The sequence below is a fragment of the Cheilinus undulatus genome, linkage group 9, assembly GCF_018320785.1.
Source record: "Cheilinus undulatus linkage group 9, ASM1832078v1, whole genome shotgun sequence".
Taxonomy (NCBI): domain Eukaryota; kingdom Metazoa; phylum Chordata; class Actinopteri; order Labriformes; family Labridae; genus Cheilinus; species Cheilinus undulatus.
Genome location: NC_054873.1, coordinates 49,475,836 through 49,491,810, shown reverse-complemented (window position 1 = coordinate 49,491,810; position 15,975 = coordinate 49,475,836). Strand labels below are relative to the sequence as shown.

The following is a 15,975-nucleotide window of genomic DNA, read 5'->3' as shown; positions in this document are numbered from 1 at the left end:
TAGCAGTATTAATGATTGCATGAGTGCTTTTGTGCTTGACTGTTTTGTCAAAAATCATAATATTTGTGTTTAATAAAATATTTGTTGAACTTTTTTAACTATTCCTGCGTATAATTAATATTTTTAGGTTGGGTTTATGTTTTTGTTTTTGATATTTATTCGATATTTTTGCATTTCATCAACTAATTTGGGGTGTATATTTGTGTTAAATGAGATGTTCTTGCATTTGTCCTTCAGGGCCACCGTAGTTTTCAAAGTTTCAGTTTCTTTTCCTCGTAACCAGGCTGTGACATAACCCTTATAGAGGAAGTATCTGACCTGCAGTTGTACAGCTGTTTCTCTCTGTGACTCTGCTAAAAAAACACCAGGATGAGCTCGGCTCTATCAGGACTGATCATGAAGACCCTCTGTGATCACCAGGGCGGTCTGAGCTACTGTAGTCTGCAGGAGAGCGTCGAACGGAGCCACAGAGTCCGTGAATCCGCTCTCAGCAGCCTCCTGTTAGAAGACGAGAAGTTCTTCATTAAAGAGGGCAGGCAGGGGACTAAAGGGGGCCACGGCATCAGCCCTGACAGCCTGGTCGTGGCTAAAACCAGCCTGCGGCTCTGCCAGAGGAAACCTGGAGAGTGTCCTCGGTGTGACGGACTACACCTGTGCAGGTACTACGTCTCCGGCGGATGCACGTACGGGTAAGGAGCTCCGTCTGCCCAGACTGTTTCACTTCTCTGTAAACAAGTTGGTCTACGACTGCTAGTTTTTGTCAAATACGGTGTTTTTGATAGTTAAAATCTATCGAATCAGTCCCAAAAAAGTTGGGGCGCTGCGTAAAATGTTAATATAAACGGAAGTCAATGATTGTCAAATCTCTTAAAGCAGGGGCTGAAATCTGGTTTTAGGTCTAACCTTAGGGCCTAACAGGGTCAAGATTTCACCAAAAACTAGCAACCGTGTTTTCACAGGTAATGCATCATATGGGAAGTTAAACAGTGATGATAAATGATTTTAAGATTTCTAAAAGTCAAAATAATTAAATGTTACAGCATCAATGTGACTGTGTGTCCATGTCAAATACATGCTAAATAAATGAGTTTTAAGGCTCAAAATCTGAGACAAAAAGGTCAACCTTTAATGTCCTAAAGGTCAAAACAGAAAATTTAAAGTCAAAATAAGTTTTTTCAAAGGCAAATATATGAGATAGAGAGTTAAAATCATGAGTTTAGAAGTCAAAATATGAGATAAAATTCAAAAATGTGACTCTGAAAGGTCAAGATTTGAAATAAAATTCTCAATAAGTAGTTTAAAAAGTGAAATATGGGATCAAAAGTCATCACTGTCATCTTCTCTGGACCAAAGCTCATTTAACATGGACTGAGGAAACATGGAAAACTGTTCTGTGGTCAGAGGAAACCACAGACGCCGTGTCCTGTGGACTAAAGAGGAGAGGGAGCATCCAGCTGGTTCTCCTGGCTCAGCTCTAAAGCCTGCATCTCTGATGGTATGGGGTTGCATTAGTGCCTATGGCGTGGGCAGCTCTAACATCTGGAGAGGAACTATCAATGCTGGAAAGTAGAGGGAGTTTTTAGGGCAACATATGTTCCCATCCAGACAACGTCTCTGTCAGGGAAGGCTGCAACTATTTCAACAAGACCATGCTAAACCACATACCACATCCATCACAACAGCATGGCTTCACAGGAGGAGAGTCCGGGTCCTGGACTGGTCTGCCTGCAGTCCATAATGACCTAAAATTTCTCATGAAATGTCTCAGTTTCAACTTCTGATACGTTGTTTTTGTTCTATTGTGAATAAAATGTGGGTTCATAAAATTTGGCAATCATTGACTTCTTTTTTTTTAACATTTTACACTGCCCCACAACTATTTGGATTACAGGTTACAATTTAAAACCTTCATAGCTATGAGATCCTACCTCTCTCCAAGCAGCTTGTTCAGAATAAAGCCTGTTACAGTGAACCAGATTGGGTCAACACCATCAGTTTAGCAAGGTCAACCCAGTTCCAAATCATGTGTTTGTTTGTTTTTCATCCACTATATTGATATCTATATAAATTTATATAAACTCAGTAGATTTTACAGCCCTGATGTTAATTCAGTGTCTGCCCTATTTACCTTGAAATCTTACCGTGCTGCTTTCGTAGCAGTGCAAAAATATGTGCATTGATTTTATTCAACCTTCTCGGACTGTACTGGCAGAACTTTCAGCCCCCCTTAAGGGGTCACAGGCCCCACTTTGAGAACCAGGCAGTGGTGTGGCCTCTCTCCTCCCATTATAGGAGCGATTACATTTCATAGAGTACACATTAAACACACTACTACAAAAATGTGCTTACAGAATGTTACTATGTTATAATTCTGTTGTTTTTTTCAGACAAAAGTGTAAGAACCCCCACAGTCTGGCCTCTTTTGAGCACAACCTCGAGCTTCTGATGAGACACGGTCTTCATGATCTGACGGAGACACAGCTGTTCCAGCTGTTACTGCAGAATGACCCCCATCTACTTCCAGAGGTACGTTAAACCTGCAGCATGAGCCCACAGACATGCAGGACATCGATCATCCTCCATGTTTGTTTTTCTTTTACTTTAAAACTAAGTTTAGAAATTCTATAATAAACCAAGCTTGGTTTACTCCATAAACAGATGAAACAAGACTATTTGACTATATTTAGGGATGTTTTACATTTTTCTAGAATGGCTGTTGTTAAAAAAAAACCCAAACAGTCATGTTTTATAGTTAGAATGACTATGACCCACTCTCCTTTGTCCTCTCAGATCTGCCCCCATTACAACAAGGGAAACGGTTTGCATGGCTCCTGCAAGTTTGCCACCACCTGCACCAAGCTGCACGTCTGTCAGCACTTTTTCCAGGGCGACTGTATGTTTGGCTCCTCCTGTAAGAGAGTCCATAACATCGGTGAGAGTGACATGAAGATTTTCAAAGGCCTCAGCAGGGAGAACATAACAAACCTCAACAAGATCTACAGAAATAAACTCCTCCTCGTGGCTCCACAGGAGGAATATGCTGCTCCTGGTAAAGAATTAGTACGTTTATAGCAAAAATAAAGAGAGAACATGCCTGCACAGTAGCATTTAATAAATCTGTGTCTCCCACAGTTCCTGTAGAGGTGAAAGCTCTCCCTCAGCAGCCTCCACACAGAAGCGCTGGAGCCTCCTCTGTTCCTCAGCCAAACACCATGAGTGAAGCTGACAGGAACGAAATCTGCCTCTACTTCATCCGCAGGGACTGCAGGTACAAAGGTAATACTCTGATGGAGCCGCACCGGGATTTTCAAATCTTATAAACCCAGATTTTACTCACAATAAAAGTTAAACAACATATCGGATCATTTTTAATTTGACGGCAGCAACACATTAAAAAAAGTAGGGACAGTGAAACAAAAAGCTGGAAAAGTAAGTGCTAAAAATGACACTGACAAGACCTTGACATTTCTAATCTAATTAGGTTGAATGGCAACAGGTTAGTGACATGACTGGGTATAAAAGGAGCATTTAAGAGAGGCAGAGTCTCCCAGAAGTAAAGATGGGCAGACAATTAACAATCTGCATCTAAAAACTGCAACTAAATTGTTGAACAGTTTCAGAAATTTTTTTTGTCAATTTAAAATTATGAAGACTTTGAATCTCCCTCCATCTACAGTCCATAATATCACCAAGAGATTCAGAGAATCTGGAGAAATCTCTGTGAGCAAGGGACAAGGCTGAAGGGGCCCTCAGGGGCCACTGCATTAAAAACAGACATGATTCTGTAGTGAAATCACTGCATGGGCTCAGGAACATTCCAGAAATCATGGTCTGTCAACACAGTTGGCCGTGCCATCCACCAATGACAGTCAAAGCTGGATCATGGAGAGAAGAAGCCATATGTGAACAGGATCCAGAAACAGCGCCGTCTTCTCTGGACCAAAGCTCATTTAACATGGACTGAGGAAACATGGAAAACTGTTCTGTGGTCAGAGGAAACCACAGACGAAGTAGAGAGAGGTTTAAGAGCAGCATATGCTCCCATCCAGGCGATGTCTAAACAATGCTAAACCAGACACCAGATCCATCACAACAGCACGGTTTCACAGGAGAAGAGTCCGGGTCCTGAACTGGCCTGCCTGCAGTCCAGACCTTTCACCAATAGCAATCATCAAATTCAAATGGGCTAATATTTCTCGTTAGTCTTAAAACTTCTTAGTTGAAACATCTGATTTGTTGTTTATATTCCACTGTTAAATAAGATATGGTTTATGAGATTTGACAATCATTGCATTCTTTTTTAATTGACATTTAACACAGTGTCACAACTTTTTAGGAATTTGAGTTGAAATTAATATTACCCCTCACTACTTATTGCCTTCTATCAACCAGTAATGATGTTTTTTATTTTTCCGTCTTTTCCAGAGAGGTGTGCTCGGGTCCACTGGCGTCTGCCATACAGGTGGCAGGTGTTAGACGGCGACAGTTCGACCTGGAAGGACCTTCCTGACATGGAGGATGTTGAGAAGGCGTACTGCGACCCGGGGCGGGACACAAGCTGCATGGACGAACCGACACAAACATTAGGCATTTTAAGATTTTTGACTCTTCAAAGGTGCGTAGAGGAAGAGCTGAACCTCAGAGGTTTACTTTGGTGTCAGCTTATTCTGAGGGATCCGCAGTGTGAGTGTGGCATGTGAAGCGTGTTGGTTCCTCCTCTGTAGGAGTAGAGAGTCTCTGCTTATCTCAAGGACAGAAGATAGTTTTCATTTCTCTCTGTGTTCACAAAGAACCCTGTGAAGGTTGCAGCAGCTCTGTGTTGATCAGATGTATTCTGGTGAGAATCATTTTCAAATTTAGGACGGAGTTTAGATCACACGTAGGCAGAGATACAACTGAAGGGCCCTTTTGTTCCAGCAGCACCTTTAACCTCAGTGTCAGAGCACTTTCTACTGGCGCTGGTATGCAAACTGATCTCTGCCGTGCTCAGCTGTAAGCAAAAGGGTTCTTAGATGCTCTGTGCATCAATATTTCCCTTTATTCAAAGACAAGAAAACACGAAAAAGAGCATGCAAATGTCCCACATAAGACAGATTGTTTTTCTGTACCTTACACTGTATAACTAAAGGAAACAGTATTCTAGTTTAAAAAAACATGTAAAACAATGTATTTTAATATCAAACATCTTGTTAAAATGGTGTTTATTTGACCTGTTTGAATGATCTATAAATTTCCCACCATAATCCAGTCCAAATCCAGCCTTCTACTGGGATCAAGCTAGTCCTGATTCTTATGGACCTTATTTATCACAGCGTAATCACCTCAAACTGGACATTACAGCAGGACAAAACAGGATTAGATTACCTCCTTTTGGCTTAAACAGCTAGAGGTCAAGATTTACTCCTCTTCGATAGCTTTAATCCTGTTGGTCAGGTCAGGTAAGGGAGCATATACCGGTTTTGCCACAATAACCTTGGTCCTGTACTTCCCCGGCCCCTGATGGCCATCGTCCAGGCCTACGCCAGGCCCATGCCCCATCTCTTCAGGTGTCCTCCCAGCTGACCGCTCCATGATGCTTGTGGTTGCCCCGACATCTGGACCAGCCCATTGGGTCCTGGAGACCCAGTAAGGCTACGGCAGTTGCTAATGCAGCTGGAAAGGGGGTCCGAGCCCCTTGTCTCTGAAGCAGTGTTACTCAACCCTGCTCAACCAAAGAGACAAATTCTTGAAAAATACATTTGCAGGAGCCACAATCTTAATGGTGAAAAATGGCAATTAAAATAAGTTAACGGTGGCAAAAGTGGTCAGAAAGTGGCAAACCCTGGGAGAAAAGTGGCAGAAAAGGCAGAAAGTGGCAAAAATGGGTGGGAAGTGACCAAAAGATAAGTTAAAGGTGGCAAAAAAATTGTCAAAAAGTGGCAAAAATCAGAAAAAAGGGTGGGAAAATGGGCAAGAAGTGGAATTTAATTGCAAAAGGCATCTTAAATGGGCAAGAAGTGGTAAAAATAGGCAAAAAGGGGCAAACACTGAGGGTAAAGTGGCAAAAATGGTCCAAAAGTGGCAAAACCATGCCAAAAAATGAGTGAAAAGTGACTAAGATGGGCAAAAATCATCAACATGGTGGGAAAATGGGCACAAAATATCAAAGAGTTGCAAAATGGGGAATCGGTGGCATTTGATTGCAAAAGGCAGCTTAAATGGATGAAAAGTGGCAAAAAATGGGGCAAAAAATTGCAAAAAGCAGGATAAAAGAGTCAAATAGAAGTGGCAAAAATGTGAATAATGTTTTAAATTCAAACATTAAAGAGCCACGCGTTGAGTGTCACTGATCTGGAGCCTCAGGGCGCAGGGTTTCTATCTCCATGCCCTTAAACTGCGCTGCACATGAACATCCCCAGATGAGGAGGAAATCCCTGCACACCAAGCGCTGATCCAGTGGGTTGAATGTTTCTGGTGGTGCTTAGGGGTGGGGAAAAAAATCGATACAGCATACTATTGCAATATTTTGTTTTGTGATATATCATATCGGCTCGTCCACCAAGTATCAACTTTTTCAAATTAATGGCTAATATGAACTGAAGTCTATGATAATGGAAAATAAAGTTGTTTGTCCAGTGAGGTCAGCAGAGGTGACGGTCACAGAGCAAGAGAAGGTCAGTAGAACAAACATGGCAACACCAGGGGAAGGACGCTAGGAATGAAAGCAGAGAATGAGATGGACATGACACATGGGGTTAGCAAGAAGTGCTACATGAGAATGAAATACTGAGGAAATACAACAAACATGAAGGCAAGACTGATGCAAAATCAACTAAACAGTTCAGAAAATGGTATAGATCACAATATATGATAAGGCAGTACTCTTTGTATTGCAAAATGTTTAAAATTGCAATAATATCGAAGTGTGACCCTAGTATGGTGATAATATTGTATCGTGGGGCCACTAGTGATTTCCACCCCTAGTGGTGCTGAGATGTTGTCGACCCGTTCTCAACTGTTCCGACTCAGCTTGGGTCAGCGCCTGGAACGTGACTTTAATCCTGATGGATTTATTTGACACAACCAGGTATCAACCTTTGTGTCTGGATCAGGTTGATTCACTCCAGCTTGTTTTTAAAAAAGTAGGACTAAAGTGAGCAGGATTACCTGAACAGCTGTCCAGCGCTCTTTGCTGTGCAGACTCTTGATCACTGCTATGAGTTTATATAAAAATCTGAAGAAAAAAATGTTAAAAGAGATGAATCTTTGGTTAAAGTCTGTCCCGTTTGTCTCACTCTGCTTGCTCTCAGCTCTGCAGCCAGCAAAGAGCAGTTGGTTGACTTCACGAGGATGACGTACGGAGGGTCTCCTGTTCGCCGTCTGTCCACCGCCTCATCCATCTCGAAGCCTGATCACTTCATTCTGACAACACAGTGGGTTTGGTACTGGAGGGATGACAGCGGACAGTGGCTGGAGTATGGGCAGGTCAGACAAACTTCCACTACTGATGCAGCTCTTTAAATTTCTCTGTTTACAGAAGAAAGTCAAACTTGTTTCTGCATTTTCTTTAAGTAACAGAAGCCACCATCAAATCTGGTTTTGCCAATGTTGACTTCATTCTCTGAGTTGCATTCCCCGTTCCCGCACATAACCCAGCGATATCACTTTCATCATGGCCGTCTGCTCTGCCTTCCTCCTCAGGGCGACGCTTCAGCCTCCGTCAGCTCTCAAACTCTGGAGAACGTTTACCTGGCAGACCAGGACACAGAGGTGCAGTTCAGCGCAGGTCAACAGAAGTATGTTCTCAACTTTAAGGGGGAAGCAGGAACCCCGAAGATGTTTCAGCAGAATGTGAAATATAAAACCCAGAGAGAGGTCAGACGGAGGCCTCGCTTCGTGTCTGCTCAGGACGTGGAGGACAAGTTAAAGAGGTTTGTTTATGGCCATTCTCACCTTACTCTTTAAGGTTTCTCTGTGCCTGAGGCTCCTTCATGAATCAGACTGTTCTGTTTGTCTCCACTTCAGTCCTTCATCACATGGCTCCAGCTCCCCCACAGCTGAGAGCTTCCCAACTCACTGGGACAAGACTGCACTGCCAGATTTGGGATATAAGGTACCTCTACTGTATTTATTTTATATCATATTTACTAGTCTGCTTGTTCATGTGTAGCAATTAAAATGGCTGTCTGAGGGTTTAAAGGCCTCTTGGAGATGATGCTTTTTTGCAGACCTTGTAGTTCAGGTTCATTTCATGCAGTTATCAGCCTCTGAGCCTGTTGACTGTCTTTAGGTAGGGGTATAGCCTCTGTAGGAGCAATGGCCGTGTTTTCAGTATTTGATAAATACTGTGAAGTGTGGAGCTTAACGTTGGCAGCACTAGACTCAGAACTTAATGTTTAACCTGTCTGATTCAGTTGGAACAAATGTGAATCTGTTTGCAGAGTTGAGTTCAGGTCATTTGTGCTGATGTGAAATCTGTCAGCTGAACTCTGGTGTAGATCGAACCCGAGGAAGGCTGCTTAAGCAGGTGGGTCTTGGCCCATTTTTAACCAGACTCTGCTGTGTTTTTTGTGTTGTAAGAACATGAACCGAACACAATCTGACCTTCCTTCAGAAGCATTGATCTTGTCTGGATTAAACTAGCCACCGTAGCAAGGAGAGCACGTGTTAAAAACTACAAGCAGACCTGGTGGAGCTTCAGAAACATCCGTGCAATTAATTTTATCATCTTCTGCTCAGTGCAAATTTTGGCTTTTACATACTTTGTTTCTGTTTCTCTCCCCTGTGCTTGTATCTTTCAGCTCGTACCTCTCTCCAAATCTGCGGAGTACAACATGATTCAGATGTTGTTTAAGGGCACCATGCCATCAAGTAAAATTCACAGCATCCAGAGGATCCAGAACCCTTCTCTGTGGAGAGTCTTTCAGTGGTAAATATCGACCTACGTGACTGCATTCAGCCTCTTCTAGTCAGTATTTAGTAGAGTCATCTTTGTCTGCAGTCACAGCTCTGAGTCTGTGTGGATAGATCTCAGTCCGGCTCAGACATCTAGACCAGGGGTGTCAGACTCAATCACAGTAGGGGCCGGGTTCTGAATTTAGGTCCAACCTGAGGGCCTAACAGGGTCAACCTTTAACCAGAAACTGTCAACTTAATTTTCCCCACTAAAGAAATATGGAAAAAAGAACTGATGATAGATGATTTTGACATTAAAAAAAGTCAAAATTCTACATTTAAAGTCTCAAAATCTGAAATAAAAAGACAAACTATTAGTCAAAAAGGTCAAAGCATTGAATTAAAATTCAAAATTAAGTTTTTAAAAGGCAAAAATATTAAATAGAAATTCAAAATCACAAGTTTTATAGGTCAAAATATGAGATCAAATTAAAAAAACAAGTTTTAAACATCAAAGTACGAAAAAAAATGAAATGAGTTTAAAAGGTATAAGATAAGATATAGAAGTCAAAATTATCAGTTTAAAAGGTCAAAATATGATATAAAAACAAAATTCTGAGTTTAAAGGTAAACGTATGAGATACAATTTAAAATTATGAGTTTAAAAGGAAAAAAAAGTGATGAAAGCCTGAAAAATACGTTTTAAAGGTCAAAATATGAGATAAAATTTAAAATCATGAGTTTAAAAGGTAAAAATATGAGAAAATTCAAATCATGGGTTTTAAATTTTTAACTGTGTGTTTAAGCGGCAAAATACAGGATCAAAAAACTAGGTTAGGAGTTGAAAAAGCCAAAATGTGGGATAAAATTCAAAATCATGAGTTGAAAAGGTCACTTAAAATTTTAATATGTCATTGTTAAAGGTCATAATATAAAATTAAAAGCAAAAAACGTTAGTTGAATTTCTAATTTTGAGATGTAAAATTGAAAATTTGACCTGAAAAGAAAAATTAATTTTATTTTCCCACCTTCTTTGCTTTTTAACTAATCAGTTTTCTCTTTCCTTTTTCAAAATTGGATGACTTAACAAGGATATTTCAAACCAACAAGGTAAAATTTTCATTTTTATACAGGAGGAAATCTGCAGACCTCTTGCGGGCCGGGTATAACTGTACCACAGGCCGGATTTGGCCCCCGGGCCTTGAGTTTGACACCCCTGATATAGACACTGAAATTTTACTTTATTCTTCTTTGCAAAACTGCTCAAGCTCTGTCAGGCTGAACGGGGAGCCACAAATCCTCTGTTGGATTGAGGTCTGCTCTATGACTCGGCCACTCCAGAACGTTCTCCTTGTTGTCTTTAAACCATCTCTGTGCAGCTTTCCCTGTGTGCTTCGGCTCATTGTCTTACTGGAAAATTCATCTCAATTATACTGAATGTGACAGACAGTGCGTTAGGCAAAAACGCCTAAAAACACTGTTGTACCACAGGCCACTAGGTGGCAGTGTGGCTTCTAAATACAACACCAACATCCTGACATCCACTTCCTTCTACAGAGCTTCTGCAGTGTTTGCAGGTGTTGCTCCATAAACGGTATCAAAGATCTGTGTCTATGTAAATACGAAGTTAGTGTTTAACCAAAGCACTCTGTCTAAACTGCTAAAAACACCAGTGTCCCTCTCTAAAACTGTTCTGGTAGCCTTTAACTGCTCTATAGTTTCTATTTCAGCAACAACAGGCAGCTCTCTTCAGTAAGAAAGGTCAAACATGACGGCAGAAGTAAATAAAAATTAAGTTAATTCCTTTAATAGTTAACTTAAAGAGAGAGTTTCTAAATGTTTATCCATCTCATCATTCTTACAAACATATCGGCGTTGTAATGCATGACTGTCCCATCTTACCAGCCCATCTATATACGTACAACCATGTGCAAAAATACTGATTCTTTCAAAATAAAAGCCTTCGTAATTACTCATATACTCAAATTAACCCTAGCAGCATCAAACTCAATTCTTGAGTATGTTCTTCAAACAAAATCCCAAATAATATATAAACACCAAGACAAAGAGTTTTAGAAGCCGTTAACCAAACATACGTACATGCTTAGTTTTACTTTGTTTAACTGTGTTTCAGGCAAAAAGAGCAGATGAAAAAGAGGAACGGAGGGAAAGCGGTGAACGAGCAGTACTTGTTCCACGGGACGGATGAGACTCTGATTGAGGCGATCTGTGATCAGAACTTTGACTGGAGGATGTGTGGAGTCCACGGGACGGCCTACGGCAGAGGTACGGAGAAAACTCCACAACAATCAATACCAAGCAACTTTGTTTTTGGTGGGAGCTGAAAACCTTTAAACTCCAGAGTCATCTTTGCTCATGTATTAATGCTGTCATATTAATACAACCTCAATTTCAGATATTCACAATAGAACATGAACAACATATCAGATATAGACACATCTCAAAAAAGTAGGGACAGGGCCATGTTTACCATTGTGTAGCATCCTCTCTGGGAAGTGAGGAGACCAGTTTCTGGAGTTTTGGTGGAGGAATGTTGTCCCGTTCTTTTCTGATGTAGGGCTCTAGCTGCTCAACAGTCCTGGGTCTCTTTTGCTCCAAATGCTTTCTATTGGTGAAAGGTCTGGACTGCAGGTAGACCAGTTCAGGATCTGGGTTCTTCTCCTGTGAAGCCATGCTGTTGTGATGGATGTGGTATGTGGTTTAGCATCATCTTGCTGAAATAGTCAAGGCCTTCTCTGACAGAGACGTTGACTGGATGGGAGCATATGTGTCTCTAAAAGCTCTCTCTTCTTTCCAGCATTGATAGTTCCTTTCCAGATGTTAGAGCTGCCCACGCCATAGGCACTAATGCAACCCCATACCATCAGAGATGCAGGCTTTAGACCTGAGCCAAGAGAACAAGCTGGATGCTCCCTCTCCTCTTTAGTCCTCAGGACACGGCATCTGTGGTTTCCTCTGACCGCAGAACAGTTTTCCATGTTTCCTCTGACCACAGAACAGTTTTCCATGTTTCCTCAGTCCATGTTAAATGAGCTTTGGTCCAGAGAAGACGACGCTGTTTCTGGATCCTGTTCACATGTGGCTTCTTCTGTCCATGATCATTGTGGACTTTAAATAGTGGGTTATTCAAAGTCTGAACAATTTTATGTTGAGGAAAATTTTTCTGAAATCACTCCACGATTTATAGATGAAGACTGGTGAACCTCTGCCCATCTTTACTTCTGAGAGACTCTGCCTCTTTAAAATACTTCTTTTATACTCAGTCATGTTTCTGACCTGTTGACAGTTCACTTAATAAGTTCTGGCTGTTTTTCATCAGCACCACTGACTTTGTTAGTTTTTTGTTGCCCTGTCCCAACTTTTTTGGCATGTACTGATGCTAAGTGAGCTGATTTTTTTTCTTGAAATGATAAAATGTCTCAGTTTCAACATCTGTTATGTTGTTTATGTCCTTCTATGAATAACATATGAGTTAATGAGATTTGACAATCATCAGCTTCCTTTTTACACAACGCCCCAACTTTTTTGTAATTGGAGTTGTAGAAATTTAACTTTAGTTTTCAGTGGCATCAGTGGTAATGCTTTGTTTTATTTTAGGAAGCTACTTTGCCAAAGACGCGTCCTACTCCGACAGATACGCCAAGGTGAACAAACAGCAGAAGAAGACCATGTTTGTTGCTCTGATCCTGGTGGGAGAGTTCACAAACGGACGCAGCTGCTACGTCAGACCTCCACTAAAACCAGACAACAAAACCCTCTATGACACCTGCGTGGACCGTGAGAACAACCCCAGCATCTATGTGGTGTTTGAAAAACAACAGATTTATCCTGAGTATCTCATCAACTACTCATAAATCATAACGCTGCTCTAAGTCAACCTTTTCTCTGGGAGCTGTCTGATGGAGCAGCGAGCGGTTTTGTTAAAGGTTTGTGGAATTAAAGCCTGATTTGTGCTTCTGTGACAAAGCAGAGCTTGCGCCATTGGCAGGGTTCAAATGGCTAAAAAAAAATAAAAAACAAAACAAAAGAAGAAAAAGAAAAAAAAAGGGGCACATCTTGGAGCTGGCCTTTTCGTTTCCCATATTCCCAAACATCAGGGCGTTTTTCCTGTGTTAACTTTTGCACTGCATCTGAAATCACCATGCAGCAGGAAGGCCTTTCCGATGTGCCATCCACATATAAAATAATAGAACAATCCAGCCGGCATAGGTTTGAAGAAAGGAATAATCAGAGAATTTTTTTAACAAGCAGTGAGAAACAACTGGAGAATGGTTTGAGCCTGAATGCAGGAAACTTGAGAAAGCAAACAGATCTGAGAGCAAGGAGGAAGGTTTGAATGGAAACAAAAATCTGAGCCCAAAAAACAATCAGTCACGCTCATGACACATTAAAATGCACTCCTAAGTTTTGCTACAATAATGACTCCATACCAGTATTCTATCAGAGGCAGTCCAGTCTGAAACCACGAGGCTCCAGCTCAATCAGGACCAGTACAATACTCATACTAACACCCCCCCAAGAATTATTTGGACCTTTAATCAGTAGTGTCCCCCTAGATCCTGGAGGAGGGCAAACCAGCACTAAAACCATCTCATACCTTGCCAGCTTTAAGGTTAAAATAAGATTAAGAAAAAGAAATAAACATTAAAATACTTTGTAAAAACATACCTAGAGTCCTACTTTCATAACCTTTCTGACCTTTAGATAATAAGAGCATTTGTCTTTAGAGTGTAATCTCTTTTATACTGTCGATCTAGTTTTCTCTTCTTTATTCTGTCAGATTGTGTGAGATTAATCCTTGCATTAAGTTTATAAACTGTAATGTAGAGTAGCAAAGTGTTACATCACTATAAAATGTCTCAGAATAGTTTAATGATGCCTGTTTTTGTGTTTCTAAATCAGAAAGCCTTCTGAAACCATTTATCCTGTTTCTTATCATAGAAATACACATTATTAGGGTAAAGTGTGGTTTTTCTGTGTGGTTTTGAGTGTGTCCTCTGTGATTTTAAAGAAGTCAAATATTCAGCGTGGAATCAAAATGCTGGATTTAATAAACTTGGTTGGTTTATAACAGGTAAATCGCCTGCAGAAATCTTTGGGTTTAAAAACAGCCAACACTGCGTGCAGTTCACCTTGTTTATGCACACAGAACACATTTTTCAGTGATTTATTTAAGTTTTTTTATTTTTATTCCGTGGAAACAATATTAGAATTAATATTAAACAAAATCTCTCTTTAAAAAACAGCAAAAATACTTTCAGATTCCACAGAATTTCCCTCTCAATATATATATTTATATACTTTATATACATCTGCTTTTGTGTCATTTTAAATGTCTTAAACCAGGGGTGTCAAACTCAAGGCCTGGGGGCCAAATCCGGCCCATGGTGCAGTTCTACCCAGCCTGCAAGATCCTATGATATTTTTATTATAACTGGTCCACCAGTATGAGGTCTGCAGATTTCCTCCAGTATAAAATGTAAACTTAAACTTAATGATTTATAAAATCCTTTTTGAGCCACAAAAATTAGAAAAAGTAAACAGTCAAAATAATTTGATAAAAAGCAAGGAGCTTAGGAGAAAGTTGTGTTTGCTCTATATTTACAATTTTGCATCACATAGTTATGACTAAAGGTTATGGTTTTGACCGTTTATTTTATATTTTAACTTTTACATCTCATAACTTTAACTTTTATCTCAATTTTTACCTATTAGATTCATAATTTTACATTTTAAACCCTATTTTGACCTTTAAATGTCATGATTTTGAATTTTATCTCATATTTTGACATTTTAAACTCATGATTTTAATGTTTGGCTCTTATTTTGATTGTTAATATCATGATTTTGAATTTTATTCTCACTTTTGCTGACCATTTCAACTCCTAACTTTCACTTTTATCTCATATCTTGACTTTTAAAACTCGTGATTTTCACCTATCATATTTTGACTGTTAAAATTCATGGTTTCAATATTTTATCTCATATTTTGCCTTTTAAAAACATTTTTTTGACTTAAAATGTCATGTTTTCACAAGTTTGACTTTTTATCTCAGATTTTGAGTTTTTAACTTGTCATTTTAACCTTTTTCATCTCCAAATCATTTATCATCAGTGCTAAGTTTTTTACCCCCGTATCATTTCTGGCGAATATGAGGTTGACAGTCTACGGTTAAATATTGACCCTGATAGGCCCTCAGGTTAGACCCAAATGTAGAATCCGGCCCTTGCTGTGATTGAGTTTGACACCCCTGCCTTAAACTAGGGTAACTGACTTCCAGTTTCAATACAGACCTGCGTTCACAGGGAAATTAAAATAATTTTTATGTGCTGGAAAAGAAATGCATAAACAGGAAAAGGCCAGTGTTTGATAACACATGGTTCAGGTGACTTCTGAGTTGTCCACTGGGATGTCTTTATGTTTAAAAACTGAAATGAGACATTGGTGATCGGTGGTGGAATTATTTAACATCACTGTGGCTGCAGAGAGACACGGCAGACCAAACAAAGTTTGTAAAAGGCAATAATAAAGCATGTGATTAATTGCGATTAAAAATATTAGTGCACTAGCTGTGGATTGCAGTTAATCGTGATTAATGCAATTAATATACACAGTTGATGATCTGATTTCCCAGAACAATATTAAACTGCAGCCCTGATGGTCCTTTGTCTGTAAAAGAATCAAGTGATAAAATCAGGACTTTCAGAACAGAGAGAGACAAACAGAGCATTCATGAGGATGAGCAAAAAAGGGGACTGTGTTCCTCCCTGGTGGATTTGGACTACAAAAATGGCTCCCTAAGCCGTTGTTAGTGGATCATAAATGAGTTCCTAGAAAAACAAACTGTGCAGAATCTCTTCCTTATAACTCATGTAATCAGTAAATCAACTCTAAACTTTTATGGCTTAAAGGAACAGGCAATACAAACCATAAAATCTGAGAAAATATCCCAGTCTTTGACCACGTGTAATTATTCTCCCCCTCTGCAATCTCACAACAACAAACAACACAACTATACAAGATCTACTTTGTCCCCTTTCCACTCACTAATTTGATTCTTCCAGTGTTTGTGTACCCGT

General features: G+C 40.0%; 1 protein-coding gene across 1 annotated transcript; it reads left to right on the top strand.

Moving 5' to 3' along the window:
- The first annotated feature begins 285 nt into the window (after positions 1-285).
- Positions 286-12,772, top strand: LOC121515412 (protein mono-ADP-ribosyltransferase PARP12-like). Its single transcript, XM_041796166.1, has 11 exons — positions 286-689; positions 2,388-2,526; positions 2,791-3,049; positions 3,133-3,276; positions 4,426-4,615; positions 7,290-7,464; positions 7,681-7,910; positions 8,005-8,092; positions 8,781-8,908; positions 11,009-11,160; positions 12,493-12,772. The coding sequence occupies exons 1-11, from the start codon at positions 370-372 to the stop codon at positions 12,747-12,749; spliced, it is 2,082 nt and encodes a 693-aa protein (XP_041652100.1). The 5' UTR covers positions 286-369; the 3' UTR covers positions 12,750-12,772.
- Positions 12,773-15,975: the final 3,203 nt, after the last annotated feature.